The sequence below is a fragment of the Phacochoerus africanus genome, chromosome 10 (assembly GCF_016906955.1).
Source record: "Phacochoerus africanus isolate WHEZ1 chromosome 10, ROS_Pafr_v1, whole genome shotgun sequence".
NCBI lineage: Eukaryota > Metazoa > Chordata > Mammalia > Artiodactyla > Suidae > Phacochoerus > Phacochoerus africanus.
This window is the reverse complement of record NC_062553.1, coordinates 56001427-56022663: the sequence shown is the minus strand read 5'-3', so window position 1 is coordinate 56022663 and position 21237 is coordinate 56001427. Positions and strand designations below refer to the sequence as shown.

The following is a 21237-nucleotide window of genomic DNA, read 5'->3' as shown; positions in this document are numbered from 1 at the left end:
TTCCAATCAATACTTCTACCAAAGCTAATTTAAGAGAAGCGCCATCTTACCGGTTCTTCCACCTCTCCGCTAGCATGCTGAGCTTCGGCCTGTAGGTCAATGGGTGGAGCATCCTCCACAATCCTTTGAACAGACATCTGAATAAACTCATCAAAGGAATCCAGCTGTTGTCTGACCAAGCCTTTCTCATCAAAATAGGAACTGGGGAAATATTTGAATTCATGATCGGTTATAGTTCAGTCGTAATTTCTAGGCTATTTCCCCATTTTCATCATCATTATATTAAACAAATACTAATCACTCTACATGCATCACTCTACGTAAAAGGGGTGAGACTGGGAGTTCCTATTGCAGCTCAGTGGTAACGAACCTGACTAGCATCCATGAGGACACAAGTTCAATTCCCGGCCTCACTCAGTGGGTTAAGGATCTGGCGCTGCCGTGAGCTGTGGGGTAGGCTGCAGACCTGGCTTGGATCCCACATTGCTGTGGCCATGGTACATAGGCTGGCAGCTGTAGCTCTGATTTGACCCCTACCTAGCCTGAGAACCTCCATATGCCGAAGGTGTGGCCCTAAAAAGCAAAAAAAAAAAAAAAAAGGGGGGGGGGGGAGAGATTGGAAAGACTTTCTTTGTAGAATTGATAAGTTAAATGAGACTTACACTTATGGGTAAAATGATGTAAGCACAACATAAAAACTATAAGGGGGGGGGGTTACGCCATGGCACAGTGAGTTAAGAATCCAACTGCAGGAGTTCCCCTCGTGGCGCAGTGGTTAACGAATCCGACTAGGAACCATGAGGTTGCGGGTTCGATCCCTGGCCTCACTCAGTGGGTTAAGGATCCGGCGTTGCTGTGAGCTATGGTGTAGGTTGCAGACGCGGCTCGGATCCCATGTTGCTGTGGCTCTGGTGTAGGCCAGCGGCTGCAGCTCCGATTTGACCCAAAAAAAAAGAATCCAACTGCAGTGGCTCAGGTTGCCACAGAGATGCAGGTTCCATTCCTGGCCTGGCTAAAGGATCTCCCACTGTGATTTAATTCAATCCCCAGCCCAGGAACTTCAGTATGCTGAGCGTGTGGCCATTAAAAAAACAAAAACAAAAACTATAAGGAAGTCTGAATTTACAAGTGTCCTTTTTTTTATTTTTCTGTCTTTTTGCCTTCCTGACTCCCTCAGCCTCACATCTAGTTTCTGAGACAGCCAACTAGTCAGCAACCTCCAATGCTGGCATCATCAGGTCACCTTGCAGGTCACTGGCCAGCCTACACATTGGCTGCTGGGAGTCAAGGTCCCACAGATTCAATCGACCAGTATTCGACTATGTGGCCACCACTACAGAAGTTAGGTCCTTCAGTAGAGAACACAGTACACAGTCACCCCTGTGTCAAGTGCAGTTCCCTTCAGTAAAGACTGGGAGTTAACAGGAAAGGAATTTCTGACATGTGGGTCAGCCACTGATACGTAAGAAGCACATGGAAGCCTCTGGCTGGCTGTAAGATAAACAGCAACGGTTTCTACAGACAAATGATGATGAGAAATCTTTACAAAACTATGGACAAGTTTCATTCTCTCAAAAAGCTGAACCCAAAGCTACTTTCCCCAAAGTCATTAGAACAGTTCTTCATTCAAATGCTATCCGTTGAATGAAGTAAACATCTGAACTATATGAATAGTTCATATTTATGGTTACTACCATCCTAACTGCTATACAGGAAGTCATCTGACTGAAATCACTGGATATTAAGTAATATCACATTCACAACGCTTGGGGAAGATCACCTGATATTAAACAGTGAAAAAAACAAAATGTCACCTCAACAGCCAAGGCACCTATAATCAGTTAAAATGTAAACATCAAACAGGACTTTATTCTGTAACAAATGTTAAAAGTAATGACTACTGAAATAAAAGTATTTTATCCTGGAGCAATGTGCCACGTAAGTTGAAAACAACACTCTTTTGGCTAAGATTAAAAAATTCTTTCTCGGAGTTCCCATCGTGGTTCAGTGGTTAACGAAGCCAACTAGGAACTATGAGGTTGCAGGTTCGATTCCTGGCCTCGCTCAGTGGGTTAAGGATCCGGCGTTGCCCTGAGCTGTGGTGTAGGTCGCAGACGTGGCTCAGATCCCGTGTTGCCGTGGCTGTGACGTAGGCCGGCGGCTACAGCTGCAATTCGACCCCTATCCTGGGAACCTCCATATGCTGCAGCAGTGGCCCAAGAAATGGCAAAAAGACAAAAAAAAAAAAAAAAATTCTTTCTCTCCAGCAATCAAAGACTATATAGGCATTAGCCCAAATATCTAGCCGGTTATTGTTTCCTATTAGTCTCTTGGTGTTTTAATACTCAAAACATCTTATAAGATACAAACAGCTCAATTCAAAGTGTTTACGCCCCCCCCCCCCTTTTTTTATTTTTTTGGTCTTTTTGCCATTTCTAGGGCCACTTCTGCGGCATATGGAGATTCCCAGGCTAGGGGTCGAATCGGAGCTATAGCCTCTGGCCTACACCAGAGCCACAGCAACGCGGGATCTGAGCCACGTCTGCGACCTACAACCACAGCTCACGGCAATGCTGGATCCTTAACCCACTGAGTGAGGCCAGGGATCGAACCTGCAACCTCATGGTTCTTAGTCGGATTCATTAACCACTGAGCCACAACAGGAACTCCCCATTTTTTTTTAAGGCCACACCCTCAGCATATGGAAGTTCCCAGGCGAGGTACTGAATCTGCGCCACAGCTGCGACATATGCCGCAGATGTGTCAAAGCTGGATCCTTTAACCCACTGCACTGGCCTGGAGATCAAACCTGCACCTCCACAGGGACCCAAGCTGCTGCAATTGGATTCTTAGCTTACTGCACCACAGTAGGAATTCCTACAGACCATGTTTAATAGAAAAAATAAATACAATTACATCCCAAAAACTCTCTAAATTTTTAACAAAATAATATTAAGCAAAGGTTTGGTTTTGCTCCAAATACAACCGGTATACTGTCAGAAGCATGTGTTCTTCGAAGGGAGTTCCCGCTGTGGCTCAGTGGTAATGAACCTGACTAGTATCCATTACAATGAGGGTTTGATCCCTGGCCTCACTCAGTGGGTTAAGGATCCTGCGTTGCTGTGGCTGTGGTGTAGGCCAGCAGCTGTAGCTCCAATTCAACCCCTAGCCTGGGAACTTCCATATGCCACACATTCCACCCCCCCAAAAAAAAAGCAGCATGTGTTTTTTGAAAAGAAAGAGTCTCAACTGAGAAGATGTGCACCGTGGAGATGGTGGTGCTCAGAGAGGCATAATCAGAGACAAAGCAACTGGTAGTCTGGGAAGAGCAGAGCTGTGGCACTTTATATCCCAACATGGCGGGATGCTACTTCACTACTCAAAAGTTACTTTGCTTACGTATATGCAAGGTTGCTTACTAACTTTATTACAGCTATTTACACTCAGAATTGAATGGGAATGTGGGTTGAAATACTACAACCTACTGCAATTTCATCCATTTAATATAATGAGAAAATCAAGAAATCAAATGAATAGCAGCAGGAACAGATGTCACGTGCCTCCTGAAATAAAGCACTGAGTGCAAAAGTAACCACCTGAATCTTTTTTTGGCTACCTCGTCCCCAGCATGTGGATGTCCCAAGGCCAGGCATCAAATTCACACCACAGCAGGGACAAGCCTGGATCCTAATCCACTTTGCAACCAAGGAACTCCATCTGAATCTAATCTAACAAACCCAAACTGAGGGGTAGTCTGAAAAGTAACTGGTCTGTATTTTTCAAAAATGTCAAGGTCAGGAAAAAAAAGTGAGGACATGGATAGCCATGGAGAGATGGCAGGTTTGGGGAGAAGAAAGAAAAAAGGAAGACTGAGGAACTGCCTAGATTATAGGAAAGAAAAACTATATATATAGAGCCATGAAAACTAAATTCATTATGTGATCTTAGGAGTTCCCACTGTGGCATGGTGTGTTAAGGACCTGGTGTTGCTGCAGCTGTGGCAGGATTCACAGCTGCAGTTCAGATTTGATCCTTGGCCTGGGAACTTCCATATGCTTCAGGTGTGGACAAATATGAAAGAAGAAAAAAATAATAATACGTGATCTTATGCTGGATCCAGGGTCAGAAATGTCTTATTTTGCTATAAAAGACATTCATGGGACACTGGCAAAATTTGGGAAAGGTCTCTAGGTTAAATAAGATTAATACATTAGTTTCCTCATTTTAATGACTCATATTACAGTTGTGTAATAAAAGAACATTCTTAGGTAAGCAACTGGCTTTAAAACGTTTCAGGGAAAAAAAACGCTTTTCTGAAACGACAATGAAGAAAATAAAGCATCAGGTTAACATGTGGTGGGTGTGGGTGAGTAAGCAAGTGAATTCTTTGTGCAGCCTTTGCGCAGGTCCCAAATGCTTCAAAAGCTCAAGTTAAATATTTAAATAAATAAATAAAGGACAAAGCAGCCCTCATGTAGCACATTCACACACATCTTATTCTCAAGAACAGAAGAAGCGTGAAATCCACATGTAACTTACAATGTCTTCCAAAGCTCAATCAGATTGGTCTAAAAAGTTACCTAGGAGTTCCCATCGTGGCGCAGTGGTTAACGAATCCGACTAGGAACCATGAGGTTGCGGGTTCGGTCCCTGCCCTTGCTCAGTGGGTTAACGATCCGGCGTTGCCGTGAGCTGTGGTGTAGGTTGCAGATGCGGCTCGGATCCCGCGTTGCTGTGGCTCTGGCGTAGGCCGGTGGCTACAGCTCCGATTCAACCCCTGGCCTGGGAATCTCCATTTGCCGCGGAAGCGGCCCAAGAAATAGCAACAACAACAACAACAACAAAAAGACAAAAGACAAAAAAAAAAAAGTTACCTAATAACAATCCAGCATGCCTCTTGCCACAAATCTGGGGTGATTTCATCATCATCCTCATCATATTGCATATCTGCAAAAAGCAAAAACAAAATCATTTTCACTTGCAATAAATACTAATCACATCTTCACATATGATGCGAAGCAGCAGAAAAACATTTATACTTTACTAAATAAAAAACGATTCCTTTATTCCACTTCTCTAAAGTTTCAGTGATTACGTGAATTACAATGAAATAATATTCACAGGTCTGTGTGTAAGTACGTGCATGTTACACAGGTATTCTCTCAATACATGAAGAGGCCTCATGAGAAAAGTTCAGTGCAAGTCATGTGAATCTGTAACAAATCCGACTAGGAACCATGAGGTTGCATGTTCGATCCCTGGCCTAGCTCAGTGGGTTAAGGATCCAGCATTGCCGTGAGCTGTGGTGTAGGTCACCAGACGCAGCTTGGATCCCACATTGCTGTGGCTCTGGCGTAGGCCAGCAGCAAAAGCTACGATTAGACCCCTAGCCTGGGAACCTCCATATGCCATGGGAGCAGCCCCAGAAAATGCAAAAAGACAAAAAAAAAACAAAAAAAACAGAACTTCTACTTGTGAGGGAGTCCAAACCCCACGGAGAGGTCACATTCAACTGCTCTAGTCAGCAATCTGGTCCTTGAGTCCTTCCAAGGCTGGGGGCCAGACACATGAGTAAACTTGCCAGGTCACCAGCCCCCAGCTGTCAACATGCAGTCTGTCTTCCCAATTCAACCACTGACATCAAGCAACAGACAAGCCACTCCTGCTCTGCTCTGTCCAAATTCCTGACCCATTTAATCCATGAACACAATAAATAATTTTTAAGCAGCCATATTTTGGGGTAGTTATGCAGCAGGAATTTACACAAGGCATTTGAAGAAGAATCCGTGTGCAGTGGTCCTAATGTTAGTCTCATCTTCTTACATAAAAGAATAAGTGTTCATGTTTTTTATGGCCAAGACCACTGTGTGTGGAAGTTTTTGGGCCAGGGATCAAACCCAAGCCACAGCTATAACCAGAGCCACAGCAGTGACAATGCTGTATCCTTAATACACTAAGCCACAAGGGAACTCCATGCATATTTTTGTTTTCTTATCCTGACATATGTATGTGTGTATGTAAAACTTTAGATCTCTGATTCAAAATTTGATACATATTCAAAACAAATTATATATACATACTTCCTGAATAGTCTGGAATTACTGATTCCTATACATGGGATGGGAGGATAAAAAAGACAAAGGTATCCAACACAGCTTAGTGACTTCTGGGCTTGATGGCACACAAGATGCTATAACCACAGCCATCCACACAGGAGAAGCTAGTAAGGTTAGAAAAGGAGAGGTAATGCTGAAGGCAGTTTTAGCTAGACTTGTACATCATGTATCCCCTTTAAATATATGCAGTAGGCAACTGAAAATCAATACAAAATGCAAATTAAGAGTCTAAATTACTATGAGTCCAGAGAATGTGCCTGCGAGGCCCTGGTGTTCGTTGCCATCTCCGTCTCTTCAGATGCACCGACAGAATTTTCAACCCCCGACTCCTCCTTACCCCGGCCAGGGTGTAGGAGGTTGGGGGAGTGGGAGCAGCTTCCGAGGTATCCCCGGTGGAGGTGGACCGCGGCCGCCGTCCCTGCCGGACGGGTACGGGCCCAGGTCTAGGCCCTACGGGAGCGGCTACTCTCTGCGACACGGTGGCAGCTTCCCTGGGGGCCGGTTCGGGTCGCCGTCCCCTGGAGGCTACCCTGGCAATTACTCCAGGTCCCCCCTCGGGGTCCCAGAAGCAATTCGGCTACTCCCCAGGGCCACAGCAGACCCATCCCCAGGTAATACTGGCCAGCATTTGCCGAGCTCTTACTGTATGGCAGGTATGGTACTAAGACTCCCTTTACGTGGATTACTCTGGATCCTCTATGAGGGTTCTCCAAGGACATCTATGCCATTTGGATCAGGGCGTGGTAGAGAAAAGAGAATGTCTAATGAGTTGGAAAGTTATTTCAAGCCTTCAATGCTTGAAGACCCTTGGGCTGGCCTAGAACCAGTGTCTGTAAGTGGATATAAGCCAACAATACAGCAGTACTCAAACATTCACAGGTAAAAAAGGAAAATACTTTTGTTAACATTTCTGAAATTCAGCTGGAAGCTTCATGTGTCAGGAACATCTTAGACAAAACTTTTGCTTGTAATTAAGTTGAACCCTAACTTGGTGACTTTGAGTAATTAGATGTGTCTTCTTTCATCATATCAAGTATTTTTGGTATTAAAGAAGATGTATGGTAGGATAATTTGCAATATTTAGCCCTCTGGAAGTGCCTACCACATTTTAGAAGATTGACAGTTTCCAAATACTTAACATTCTTGGTTATATAATGGACATTTGTCTTTTAATGTTTTTCCAATGTTTTAAAATAAAACATTTGTCTTTTTAGCTAATTGCGCTTTTGTCATATGCTAAAGAAGAATTATTAAAGTAATGTTTTATAATCATGTGGTTAGAATTTGTAAGTATATATTTTGCATACTACTTTTGAAAATAAAATAGACCATCCTTTGTGCTGTAGACAGTTCTATATTTGTTCATAAGGAACGGGGGTAAAGAAAGAATAAAGGAAATTTCTATTCATATTAAAAAAAATTAAAAATAAACAAACAAGTTACTATGAGTCCAGAACCATTAACCAGTGGTTGAGAGAATGTAGAGTTTACAAGAAGGCAGGCTGAAGGCAGGCTGTTAAGAAACACCCCTTTAGGGAGTTCCCATTGTGGCTCAGTGGTTAACAATCCAACTAGGAACCATGAGGTTTTGGGTTCAATCCCTGGCCTTGCTCAATGGGTTGAGGATCCGGCATTGCCATGGTGTAGGTTTCAGACATGGATCGGATCCCGTGTTACTGTGGCTGTGGTGTAGGTCGGCAGCTACAGCTCCGATTCAACCCCTAGCCTGGGAATCTCCATATGCCTTGAGAGCAGCCCAAGAATGGCAAAAATACAAAAAAAAAAAAAAAGCAAAAAAACCCCAAAACCCTTTAGAGTCATGTGAAGGAAAGGGAATCTGTGAGGGAAACATTTGGTCATTCGTCCACTCATCAGACACTCATTGACTACGTACGACTGTTTCCTATGTCCCAGGCATTGGAGGCATCACCTTCAACAAGACAAAGCATGGCTGTGTCCTCAAAAACTGTCACTTACTAGGGAGGTGCAGACAACATAAAGTCAATTAAGAGGAAGAACAAAGTAATATGGGCAGTCCCAAACAGGACCTAAGGAGGTTAGGAGAGACCTCACGTGTGACTAAACAGGAGTAAACCAGGCAGAAGGAGAGAGTGGGTGTGGGACGGGAGGAGAAAGAAGTACTCCAAACAGAAAAGACGTGCGCACAAAACTCCACAGTGAAAGACATTCAAGGAATAAAAGGCCAATGTAGCCAAAGCACAAAATCTGGCATTAGAGGGTAATAAAAGTGTTTAAGATGCTGGCTATGTACTGATATGAAAATCCTCTAGCATATATATCAAAATTTTATAAGTGCAGGGACTTTTTGTTGTGGCTCATCAGGTTAAGGACCTGACACTGTGTTGTCACTGCTGTGGCAGAGGTCTGATCCCTGGCATAGGAACTTCTGCATGTCACATGTGCAGTCAAAAAAAAGTGCAGAAAATCGTGAATGTTACTTTTTAATTGTAAAAAGGGAAGAAGAGAATCCCTTCTCTATTTGCCTGCAAATGCATAAAGCATCTAGAGACAAAAACCTCAACAAACCAGTTAGCTACTGTGAGGAAAGCTTACAAGGGACAGACACTGGACAAGAATAAGACCTTAATCAACATTTTTGAGAAATGAGAACATATTACCTACTCAAAAAATTAAGCTAATGTAGTTCCCTGGTGGCCCAGGGTATTAAGAATCCTGTGTTGTCACCGAAGTGGCTCTAGTTACTGCTGTGGCACAGGTTAGATCCCTGGCCCAGGAACTTGCACATGCCTTGGGCTGGCCAAGAAAAAAAAAATTTAGCTAAAAACACTTTTCTGAGGAGTTTCCATCATGGCTCAATGAGTTAAGAACCCAACAGAGCAGCTGTGAGTTCAATCCCTGGCCAACGAGGATCCAGCACTGCCAGAAGCTGTGGCATAGGTTGCAAATGCAGCTAGGATCTGGCATTGCTGTGCTGTAGGCCAGCAGCTGCAACTCAATTCAACCCCAGCCCAGGGAACTTCCATATGCCAAAGCTTCGGTCCTAAAAAGAAAAAGGTATATATTTTTCGGAATTTTTTTTCTGAGATAGCAGTTAAGAAAAAAGAATACAATGATGCTGATAAATTTCTAAATGAAGAATAAAAATGAAACAGAAGCTTAAACGGTAGAGTTTAATTTTTTGCTTCAACTTTCTCTGAGGGAATAAGGAGAAATATGAGTGTCAACGAGATTGGGAGCTAGAAGAAAATGAAGTTTGAAACAGTAGCTGTGGAGAATGGAAGAGGAAGCATTAGAGGAGTTCCCACCGTAGGCTAACGAATTGAAGGCGTCTTGGGAGCACTGGAACACAGGTTGGATCCCCAGTCCAGCACAGTGGATTAAAGATCCAAAGTTTCCACAGGCGTGGCTTAGTTCGTTAGCTGCAGCTTGGATCTGAGCCCTGGCCTAGGTACTCCAAATGCCGTGGGGCCGCCAAAAAAGGGAGAAAAAAATACATATATGTACATACACACATACATATAACGAAAAAGCGGTACACACTAAAGATGCTATATGTAAAAAGAAAATGAGTATATATTAGCCCTGTTGAGTGAAAAAGTCATCTCTCAAGATAATTTACTTAAGCGGAAAGCAAAGTGAAGGACGCCAAACAAGCCCAATCCCCCCTCCCACCCTGTATTCTCTGCACCGGCTGTATTTGCAGAGCCTAGCACATCGCCCGGCACAAGCTGACGTTCAAACATTCGACTATTCAATAAATCCACTACCTCTGACCTTAAGGGAAGTCGAGGAGCCCTTTGCTTCAGATGAACCCCAAACACCGGTACTGGTCGCAGAAGCCGCCTGCTATTTCAATACGGGCGGATGGGGGTGTCACTTTTCCAGGAGCAGCCAGTGGAGACAACAAACGTTATAAATGCTGCGCTCCCCGCCGGCCCACCCTCCTAGTTCGTCCCCGGCCCAGGGAAGGAGGGGAAAACGCCTGGAGACCCCGCGCGGCGGGCGGGGAAGAAGGCCTCAAACCCTCGACTCGCCCGGCTCCCACGTTTCCCCCCTCCGACGGTTCGCCGCGCAGTGTTCTAAAGGGTCACCTACCCTCGTCCGCGTCATACATGTTGGCACACGACCCCGGAGCTCCCAATCCTCGAAGTCAAACGCAGAACACCACCAGCAGCCACCGCCAGCAGCCTCCGTCGCCAGCAGCCTCCGCCGTCCGCAGCGCCAGGCAAAGTGATTTCCGTCTCCGGCGCTCCCAGAATACCCTGCGGCTCCCGCGAAACCCCGCCCACAAAGAAGCCGCCGTAAGGTTTGCGCCTGCGCGAAAGTAGGCTAAGGCCTGCGAAAGGTTAGTGCTACACATGCGCAGTTTGGGGGTTGACTCTTCTGTGGCTGCCCCGCGGGGCCGCCTCGCAGCTACCCAATGAAAAGCCTTGTTTTGCAAAGTTGTTGCACAAATAGTAGCCCCTGGAGACAATAAGATTTGTTAATAAAAGGATGTAGTTGTGCTTTATTTTTTCAGTTGCAAAAACTTTAAAAAAAAAGGTTTTGGAGTTCCCGTCGTGGCGCAGTGGTTAACGAATCCGACTAGGTCCCTGCCCTTGCTCAGTGGGTTAACGATCCGGCGTTGCCCTGAGCTGTGATGTAGGTTGCAGACGCGGCTCGGATCCCGCGTTGCTGTGGCTCTGGCGTAGGCCGGTGGCTACAGCTCCGATTCAACCCCTAGCCTGGGAACCTAATGGTAAAAAGACAAAAAAAAAAAAAAAAAGTGCGATTTCTGAGCCAGCCGAAGCCCGACCAAAGCCTCACTCGCTGGCTGACCTGGCCAACCCCGCCGAGCCCGGACCTCCCTTACCTTTAGCTCCGCCTTAGGTGGGTTCTCTGGCCTCAGCGGCTTCATCGCGAGATCTCACGAGATGCAATGGGGAGGAGGAGCCGAAGGGCGACGCCGACCAATGACAGCTCTCTGGTCGTCCCAGGCTTTTCCCGTTTACCAAGCAGCTGGGGCCGCAGTGCGCGTGCAAACCGTGGCCTGCGCTTGGCCCGCGCCCACGTCTCCATGCTGCCCACGCGCCTCGCTCCTAGGCTGCTGTGCGGCTTCCTGCAGGGAGCCTCTCCCACGGCCGCGCGCCTTGGTCTCCAGGACGCGCTCCTGGAGAGGAGATGTGCGGCCAGCCTTTCATCCCAGCGCCCGTGGGCCCTGGGCTGGGGGCGTTCTCGGTACCGGACTGCGACTGGGGGCAGCGAAGGAAGGGTCGACCTAGAGGAGAGTTTTCTGTTCCCCGAGTACATCCCGGAGCCGGAGCCCGCACCGACCCTCCAAGACCAGCTACGAGAGGTGCAGCAGCGGCAAGAAGAGAACGAACGACAGATGCAGCAGCGGCGGGAGGAGCGGCGCCAGCAGAAGCTCCGGGCCGCTCGGAGGGTGCAGCGGGCGCAACCGGTCGTGGGGCACCCGGACCCGACGGTGGCACCCAGCGGCCTGAACTGTTCGGGATGCGGGGCGGAGCTGCACTGCCAGGACCCCGGCGTGCCCGGCTACCTGCCCAGCGAGAAGTTCCTCCGCGCGGCGGCTCAGGCGGACGGCGGGCTGGCGAGGACAGTGTGCCAGCGCTGCTGGTTGCTGGTGCACCACCGGCGCGCCCTACGCCTGCAGGTGAGTCCCGAGAAGTACCTGGAGCTCGTGAGCGCCGCGCTGCGGCGGCCCGAGCCCGCCCTGGTGTTATACATGGTGGACCTGCTGGATCTGCCCGACGCCCTGCTGCGCCACCTGCCCGCGCTCGTGGGCCCCAAGCAGCTGATCGTGCTGGGGAACAAGGTGGACCTGCTGCCCCAGGACGCCCCCGGATACCGGCAGCGCATCCGGGAGCGACTGTGGGACGACTGTGCCCGCGTCGGGCTCCTGCCTCCCCCTGGCTCCCGGAGGTCCCAACACCCCGGCCAGAAGCTGCCGCAGGACCAGGCGGAGAAGGCGAACCACTCAGCCAAGTCCCGCGCGGTGCTTAGGGACGTGCGGCTCATCAGCGCCAAGACTGGCTACGGAGTCGAAGAGTTGATCTCCGCGCTCCAGCGCTCCTGGCGCTACCGCGGCGACGTCTACCTGGTTGGCGCCACCAACGCTGGCAAGTCCACCCTCTTCAACACGCTCCTGGAGTCCGATTACTGCATCGCCAAGGGCGCTGAGGCTATCGACAGGGCCACCATCTCCGCTTGGCCTGGTGAGACTTAGGGCGCCGCCCACCCCCTTGGTTTTCCGAAAAGCGGGAGGTCTGATGGTGGTTAAGCACTTAGCACTCCTTCCTTCATGTCCACCAGAGGCTGGAGCCTCCCCTTTAAACCTCCCCTACCTACTTGGGTCCTATTTCTCTTCCCTGTCAGCTTATCGCTTGGAAATTCGGTATATGTTGCACTAACTTTCCAACAAACATAGCGGAGTACGTCTGTGGTCTGGTCTCTCTGTAGACCAACCCGAAGACAACGCCCCGTGTACTCTGTCTCCCGGAGGTTTCCCTCGTAGCTTTAGTTCTTTGTATGTTGCTCTGTTTAATCCTTTTACTTTCTAAACCTCTCTCCTCTGCTCGGGTCTTGCTTGAGTTTATTTATGAAATCTGTACACTGTGCACATTTAATATCTGAATAATTCACTAATGCAACGTGATGTGTGGCTTTGTTGAGGAAAATGTCAACTGTGTGATTTGGGGGAGATGTCTGTAGTCCCTGCAAAATGGATCCTTGTGTCACCCTGTTTGTATCTAGCAGTTGGCAAAATGAACTACTTGTTACTTTGAAACTAGGATTTAACTTTGCTTGATAAGCTGTACTTCTCTATCCTGCACGCTGGTTGATTGATACACAGAAGTGCTTTTACACTAGTTAGTAGAATGTAGAAGATGGAAAAAGATTAGGCCTGTAGATGTGGGATTCAAATCCTGGCTGATCCTGTTAGCCAATCTCTGAGCCTGCTTTCTCATATGTAAAGTAAGGATAATTTTGGAGAGGGTTGTCATGAAAATGAATAGAAGTAATCACAGTACACAAAGTGGGGTACACCCTCATAAATCGTTTCTTCTGTTTTTGTATGATGTTTATAAAAACATATTTATTCTTTGCTGTTTCAGGTACTACATTAAACCTTCTGAAGTTTCCTATTTGCAACCCAACTCCTTACAGAATGTTTCAAAGGCAAAAAAGGCTTAAAAGAGATGCAGGTGAAGCAGAAGAAGATCTTAGTCAGCAAGAACAAAATCAACTTAATCTCTTAAAAAAGCATGGTTATGTAGTAGGTAAGCATCTTCTATAGGGAAACTCTTGTTGGGTCCATATTAAATTTTTTTGTTGAACAGCCTGAACTACTGCTCTCTGTGACTGGCCAGGTTTGTGGGGAGAGACCACTTGCTCATTTCAGAATGCAGAGGCCCATTAGAGGCAAGGCTACTCTTTGGAAAATCAAGATAGTATGTGCTTGGAGAAATCCAGTAAAGACCTGGCCATTGTTAGTAGTAGAGGCATTTCCCCTCAAATCTGGCCCCGCCTTGCAGACTGGTACAGGCTGTTGAGCTGTGGCGGCTTTAACTGCATTATCACCTTCTCCTTGGTATCTTTTTTCAGCTTTTCTTTCCTAACATCAGTTTGGTTTCCTGCACTCTTCCCCTCCACAACTACCCCCCGCAGTGTGCACAGCCAGCCACACACACTTGATCATTACAAGACTCTGACTCCCACTGACTTTAGAAATAAAGCAGAACTATCATTGTAACCCCACTTCCATATATGAAGTTCCTCTTATGACTTGTTCCAGGCAAACATAAGAATTGTCTCAAGTCCAAAGCTGTAAAGGAGTGCCTCCTGACTTCAGTATAACTTGTTCTAGGGAGAGTTGGAAGGACCTTCTCATGCTCAGAACAGAAGGAGGAAGCTGCCTTTGAGTTCGATGCCAATTCTCTTGCCTTTGACATGGGCGATGATCCTGTTATGGTTGCTGATAAACCCACCAGACGCATAGAACTGACCCCACAAGATGTGAAAGATGTCCGCTGGTTTTATGACACCCCCGGAATTACCAAAGACAACTGTGTATGTATTTAATGTCTTCTAGAAACACGGACTTTCAGTTATGAGGGCGCTGGCTTAACTGGCCGAAAAAGAGGTTTTCCTTAGACGTGGTTCTGACTCATTGAAGACTGCTGCTCCCTAGAAGGCTTGATGGAGAGAACACACTTTCTTTTTTCTTTTTTTTCTTTTTTTTTTTTTGGTTCTTTATGTCTGCACCTGCAGTCCCCTGAAGTTCCCAGGCTAGGGATCAAATTGGCGGTACAGCTACCGGCCTACACCACAGCCACAGAAACACCAGATCCAAGCCTCATCTGCAACCTTACCACAGCTCACAGCAATGCTAGATCCTTCACCCGTTAAGCAAAGCCAGGCATTGAACCTGTGTCTTCACTGATACTAGTCGGATTCGTTAACACTGAGCCATGACAGGAACTCCCTTCAAAGAACAGATGCTTCTGACATTCTCCCGGTTGTATCTGCAGGAAAACAAACCTCTGCTTAATATTATTTTGTTACAAATGTATAGAATTTTTGAGATGTAATTGAGAGAACACACTTTATATCTTGGAATTGATCCTCAGTACTTTCCAGATTTGACAGAATTTGGAGACTACTGCTGTTCATACCCCTGTAGTTATTTTGCCATTACTCAGGATTAAGTTCTGAAACAAGAGTATAGCCAGCTGTACATTGATTCATTTAAACAAAAAAAAAAATATATTTTTATGAAGCAAATTCTGAAATACATACTTTGAAGCCTGTAATTAAATTTTAATTGTAATGTTATCTTACAAGTAAATCACAATATATCATATGTTCATTGAAAGTAATTCTCTAAAAAATCTGTTCTTTGCTTTACAGATTTTAAATCTTCTAACAGAAAAAGAAGTAAATATTGTTTTGCCAACACAGGCCATTGTTCCAAGAACTTTTGTGCTTCAACCAGGAATGGTTCTATTTTTGGGTGCTATAGGCCGCATAGATTTTCTGCAGGTAAGTAAATTCTGTACTACTGAAAAATGATTTATTATTGGCATTACTTTAAGGAAGCGGATCTGTGGTAAAAGCTAGGAAGATATTGATAACTTGGTCACAACTACGTGGGGACTGATCTACCATTCTTGTGTGTGTGTGTGTGTGTGTGTTTGAAAATGTCCATAATAAAAACTTGGGATAATGTCACAAAAAACAGAGAACATAGTGGCCCTGTGCTACTGTTTTATGGGGAAATTTTTTTCTTTAAATTATAGCTTGTAATGTGCTGGTTTAGCAAGTTTTTCGTTCTGCAAAATAAATTCCATCTTTCTCTCTCAAGGGAAACCAGTCAGCTTGGTTTACAGTTGTGGCTTCCAACTTCCTGCCCGTGCACATCACTTCCTTGGACAAGGCAGATACTGTGTATCAGAAGCACGCAGGTCACACCTTACTCAAGGTGAGGGGACAGGCTTTCATGGTTGCACAGTCAGCTTAACACACCCTGCAACAGTCCCACAGCCCTGAAAGCTTTGGTAGGACAGACCCATCCTTGTCACACACAGTCAGCTGGCTCTCCCCTGACCAGTTCTCCTTGAGCATTGTGGCTTTAAAGGGAGGTGGGCTCTTATTTTTGGCCATGCTCTCAGCATTCAAAAGTTCCCGGGCCAGGGATGGGACACACGCCACAGCCGTGAGAACCCCAGCTCCTTAACCCAGCAAGCCACCAGGGAACACTGGGCTCTCAGAAGAGAAAGAGTTGGGTAGAGCGGATCCTAGAGTAGTGACAGAGCTGGGTTTTCTCTAGGTGACACCGCCCAGTACAGTAGCCACATGTGGCTATTTAAATAAGTTAATTAAAAGTAAATTCACTCTAAAATTGAGTTCTTGACTAGCACTCGCCACTTTTCAACTGCCTGGCGGTCACATGACTGCAGGAAGTTGAACTGGATAGTGTGAGTGAGGGGACGTTACAGACTCTCCCTGGCCTCTAGCAGGTAGAGACCAGAGATGAAGCTAAGTGTCCCGCAGCGCCCAGGGCATCCCCTCACAACAAAGAATCTTCTGGTCCAAAAGGTCAGTGGTGCCGAAGTTGAGAAGCCCTTTTCTGAGTGGAGAAGCTCCAGGTTCTTAATCCCAGCATCCCTGGCACTTACACGTGGTCCCCCTCCTCACTCCTGCTCTGCTTGTTCCTCCCTTCAGCCTTCCAGGAGTGTGGGCAAAATCTTACCTTGTAATTTATTTAGGTGCTATTCCACCTGGTGATCTCCTCGGGTGTGGGGACCACACTGCAACATCCGTATTTGTGTCCTCAATACTCAACACGGAGACATCTGTTAATAAACACATAGGTTATGAGCCAGTTCCTGCCGAGTCGTGGAAACGCCTGTGAACAGAGAAGCTGAGTCTTACTGTTTCATACATGCACCCTTGAGCTGTAATGAGGCAGGGGTTAATCTCTGTCCAGCCAGGCCTGCTCGAATGAGGTGTTTAGAAGGATGTTACCTTAACTGCCCCATGTTATGGTGTGTAAGGCTTGAGGGAGGACTGTATACAACAGTGTAAGTTAATGAAACAAGAGGCTGGTGTCTGGACGGTACCACCAGACAGATGCCCACATGAGGCCCTTGACCATGGAATCTGTAAGTTTTGCCCCTTCAGAGAGCTCCTGGGCTTGTCATATGACCGAGAAGTGACTTGGAGTTTTTCAACAGTTGACTCTTTAAAAGGAATTTTTCTTGATCCTCTCTACGGAACTACCTGTCGGTGCCTTACTTAGCACTGGAGTTGTCAGGGGTTTACTGGGAGCTTCCAAATATCTGCATTTCCTCCCCATGGAAGGTTCCAGTGGGCGGAAAAGAAAGAATGGCAGGCTTTCCTCCTCTTGTTGCTGAGGACATCACCCTGGACGAGGGATTGGGCGAATCCGAAGCTGTGGCTGACATCAAGTTCTCCTCGGCAGGTAACTGACTGACACCAGCACTACTTCCCAGGTAAAGGGAAGTGGCCTCATGGCTTTTAGTATTTTTGCTACAGCTGTGCCTTCACTGACATAAGCTGAGTATTTTAGGGAATATATACTTGGTTATTCATAAGGTAAAACCTACCCTGATAATAAATGTGTACCTTCACTCAAATGCACTGTATGCCCTTTTAAGAACAGAGTGAAAGACCCCAGTAGCCCCCCTTGAGTCTCCACTGGAGCTGTGGCTGCTGTTTATAAAAAATGCTTGCTGTTTATAATAAACGCTTGCTAATACCTTGTGTTCTGTCCTGTGCCTGCATAGGTTGGGTTGCAGTAACACCACAGTTTAAGGACAGACTGCACCTCCGAGGCCATATGCCTCAAGGAACTTTTCTCACAGTCCGGCCCCCACTCTTGCCCCACATAGTTAACATCAAAGGACCGCGAATCCAGAGAAGTGTTGCCTATCAAACCAAGAAGCCTCCTCCCCTTGTGTACAATGTGCAGAAAAAGAAAAAGAGGTAAATGTCCGGACTGATCTGTTCACACTGAAGAGTAACTCTACACAACCTACAGTGTACACTGCATTGTAGTAAATGTCACTAGATGAAGCCCCTCCCACTCCCACCCTTTTCAGACTACCAAGGACTGAGCCTCTTCTTAATATGGTGAATTTGCAAGCTCAAGTGATTTTTGGTTGGGTGTGTACCTGATCGAGATACACCTTAAAATGAGCGTTGCTCAAGTCTTCCCACTACATTTTTTTTGAGACCAGGTGGCATTTCTTGAGGGAGCAGCTTAGCAGTTGACATATGAACAAATGGCAGAATATCAGTTTCTCCCGAAGACATTGGCTTAAAGGAGACGGAAATGAGAAGGTGGCTCTGCTCCGTGTAGTCATCCAAGGACCCACCTGGGGAACGCACCCTGGCTTCCTTCTCTAGATTGAAGGATGCTCGAGTTGTCATCCTTTCCCAGCATCAGGGAGAACGTCCCCATGGAGGAGGAGGAAGAGCTGGAAGCGGCATCTGTAGGTCAGCAGTGACATAGCCACACCCCACAGGGAAGCTGGGGGTGCAGAGGGCAATGGGGACTGTGGGGTTTTATTACTTAAGGGCAGAATGGACACTGGGAAACAAGTAGTTCTCCTTACATAACCCTAAAGTGCCTGAAAACTCAGGCAGAGAAGGGCTCACAGGATATCTCAGTCAGGTCTGCAAGGATCAGAGCACTTCAAGTGTTTTATCAGCAACTGCCATGAATGCTGTGTGAGCCTCCATCAGTTTGCAGTCTTACCGTCACGTGTCCTGACCAGAGTGAGCACTAGAGTCGTGGACAGCGAAACCTCTGGGGAGTCACGTCCTGGGTCCCAGGGTTGAGCTGAAGGCTCGTGGAGAAAGTTGGCCTGAAACACATCTAGGAGCCTCCATGGACTCTGGTTCAGCATGACACTCTAGCCCCTTCTCACTGGTGGGTCGTCGTCATCGTCGTGGGATAAATGGTTAGTATTTTAAGAGGCAACCTGTAAAGCTTTATAGGTCTCAGCTGCGTTGTGTTTCAGAATGGACGTCTGGTTGGCATCTTCGAGAAGTAGTTCTCTACCTGCCTCCCTAATGCCTTGATACTAAAAGCCAGTAGCAACTCCCCTGCCCCATCCTTTCCTGTGACAACTGCAAAGTACCAGTGACAATTCCACACCGACCCTTGAGAGAGTGGGAGCTCCCCAAGCTGAGAAAATGATTTGTAGTAGGATTTTTTTTTTTTTTTCCCTTTCTTCTGGAGCGAATGAAATACCATTAATTTTACAACTTAAAATCGTGACCATTGTACTTCTATCTGTTGTTCCTAGTTTGAAGGTTAGGCTTGAATCTTTACATGACATGAAGGAAATAGGGTAAACCTAGCCTTGGTGGAGAACTACAGAACCCCAAAGCTGGTGCTGTTTTTACCCTGATAACTTACAATGTAGGAAGCGAGATGTTCCTCCCTCATTTTGTCTCTAGGCTCTTAGACCTCAACTAGCAAAGATGCAGTGTTTAAGCTTTCACCAATTTATATTTTCAGGTTTCTCTAAGCTCCAAACTCAATGGTTATGTTTTGACTGAGGTTGTTCTAAAAATGTTCTAAGGGGAGTTCCCATCATGGCACAGCGGAAATGAATCCAAGTAGGAACCATGAGGTTGCAGGTTCGATCCTTGGCCTCACTCAGTGGGTTAAGTATCTGGCATTGCTGTGAGCTGTGGTGTAGGCCTCGGATGCAGCTTGGATCGGGCATTGTTGTCGCTCTGGCATGGGCCTGCACCTGCAGCTCTGGTTGGACCCCTGACCTGGGAACCTTCATATACTGTGGGTTTGGCCCTAAAAAGACAAAAACAAAACAAGACAATAATACATAAATATGTTCCAAGGTACCTTGCTAGGCTAGTCGCAGACAGTGCAGTTTACTAAGTTGAAGTTTCCCTGTTGTATTAGTTAATCTGTTTGGGTCTTTGTTTTCACATCTCTGAAATGAGGGACTGACACTAAATACTTCTCAGTCCTAACTTTTTATGATTCTCAGCAAAAACAAGCAGGAGAGCCGGGAAAGTGAGGGGACCATACCTCAGACCAAAAAGGCCCCTGAACCCCTGGCCTGGGAAACTCCATATGCCACAGGTGCAGCCCTGAGAAACTACAACAAAAAGGCCCCCCGAGCATCAACAGCAGAGAACTTCTGCTGGGATCTGCTGTTAACTTACACCACATCCTGCAAGCCTAATGCAACCCAGCATCCCTGCTGGTCCATCCAGAGGTGCACAGGGGATTTGCTAGAAGAAAGCTCTCTTACTGTGTTGGTTTCTAAGTCAGCTTATTAATACTAATCCATTGACCCAAGAATGAAGACTGCCCTTTCTTCACCATTATTTACATGGTGGCAGCATGCAGGAGTTAGCACAGAGAAATTATGGCACAGCTGGCACAACGCCCTCACCCCCACTAAACAAGTTTAAGACCAAAGAAATACTTCCACTAGGTTTATTACTCAGAGGGTAGACTCTGAGAGGAAAAAGGAAGCTTCTGGAAAATAGGAGCCTGAGGTGCCAAGCCATGGATGATTTAAGGATGCTGTAGACATGCTCAGGAATGTTCAGATCATGAAAGTCCTGTACTAAATAAGGAAACATAGATGCTCTCTGCTGTGAAGGGGATATGTGAGGCATCATTCCTCTATGATGCTCAACTGTTAATCTCCAGCTATCGCAGCCCCTTCAGGGTGTCTGTGTGGCAGACTACATGACAGAGACAGCACGAGCAGGCCTGTTGGAGTCATGTGAATCTGAAGTCTGGTGTCTACTGTGTAAGCATTACTCTTGCAGGTCAAGGGCAGACACCCCCCCTAAGGAGAGCAGCCAAGAGAAAAGGGAACACTGAGAAAGAATGAAATGATGTTCTTGCTCCACCAGACAGATCCCTGGGGGAGGCAAGGCGGGGCAGGGGACCAGAGGCTGGCCGAGCACTGGGTGCCTTCCCACTGAGACACCAGCAGCTCTGCTGGGCCTGGCACAGCAGGGCCTCCAGGTTTGTCATCTGCAGGAAACCAGCCTTGAGCTCCATTTTGCAGGAAGTACCAGATCAAGAAACGCAGGCACACGTGAACGCATCAACTCCTTGCCTGGCATGGGAAATATCTTAAAGCAGATGAGACGCAGGGGAGCTCCGCAGTGAGGCCCTAATGACTGGCTGGCTTGCTGTTCATGGTGATGGGACACACAGAGCAGGTTACACTGCGCAATCCAAACAAGTTGTAATCCATGACCTGGTGAAATACAAGCATATCCCCTACCCCATGTAATAGGTTTTCCTGGGGACCAGAAGTTTGTTAATGGATCCTGCCACTAAATCAAGGGATGTTCAGCCTGAGGAAAGTTAAAACTTATTTTGTTTTGTATTAAAATGTCTTTCTGCAGCCGTTTTTTCATCAGAGGCCAAATTTTAAAAATTTAAAGTGAATAAGGTTTTATTTAAAAGTGATTGTTGTGAGTTAACGATTTCTGTCTCCCCCTTTTTGTTTGTCTCAGCAACTTTGAAGGAGACGCTGCTGTTCTAAGCAGGGAGGAAAGATACCATGGACTTTAAAAAATAAAGCTGCATTTAATGTCACATAGAAGTCAA

The 21237-nt window shown here is 46.6% G+C and overlaps 2 protein-coding genes and 1 pseudogene across 4 annotated transcripts in view; 2 read left to right on the top strand and 1 right to left on the bottom strand.

Annotated features, from left to right (window-relative positions):
* Positions 1-10993, bottom strand: part of LOC125137531 (DNA-directed RNA polymerase II subunit RPB2) — a 49190-nt gene extending 38197 nt beyond the window's left edge. Inside the window, exons 1-4 of one of the 2 annotated variants that reach the window (XM_047798291.1) lie at positions 10951-10993; positions 10194-10360; positions 4875-4947; positions 51-201 (exon numbers count right to left, since the gene is read on the bottom strand). In XM_047798291.1, the coding sequence (XP_047654247.1) occupies positions 51-201; positions 4875-4947; positions 10194-10212 (243 nt within the window). In that variant the 5' untranslated portion in view covers positions 10213-10360; positions 10951-10993. Of the gene's footprint in view, positions 1-50; positions 202-4874; positions 4948-10193; positions 10394-10950 lie in introns of those variants that run through there. The other variant, XM_047798290.1, reaches the window with a different exon arrangement.
* LOC125137538 (M-phase-specific PLK1-interacting protein-like) lies at positions 6256-7105 on the top strand (annotated as a pseudogene).
* LOC125137534 (nitric oxide-associated protein 1-like) lies at positions 10950-21232 on the top strand. Of its 2 annotated transcripts, XM_047798300.1 has the most exons (7): positions 10957-12313; positions 13214-13378; positions 13966-14168; positions 15009-15140; positions 15463-15579; positions 16962-17082; positions 17408-21232. In XM_047798300.1, the coding sequence occupies exons 1-7, from the start codon at positions 11017-11019 to the stop codon at positions 17608-17610; spliced, it is 2238 nt and encodes a 745-aa protein (XP_047654256.1). In that variant the 5' UTR covers positions 10957-11016; the 3' UTR covers positions 17611-21232. The 2 variants fall into 2 exon arrangements, with proteins under 2 accessions (XP_047654257.1, XP_047654256.1); XM_047798301.1 differs by lacking the exon at positions 17408-21232 and having other exon boundaries at positions 10950-12313; positions 16367-17384.
* The last annotated feature ends 5 nt before the right edge of the window (positions 21233-21237 follow it).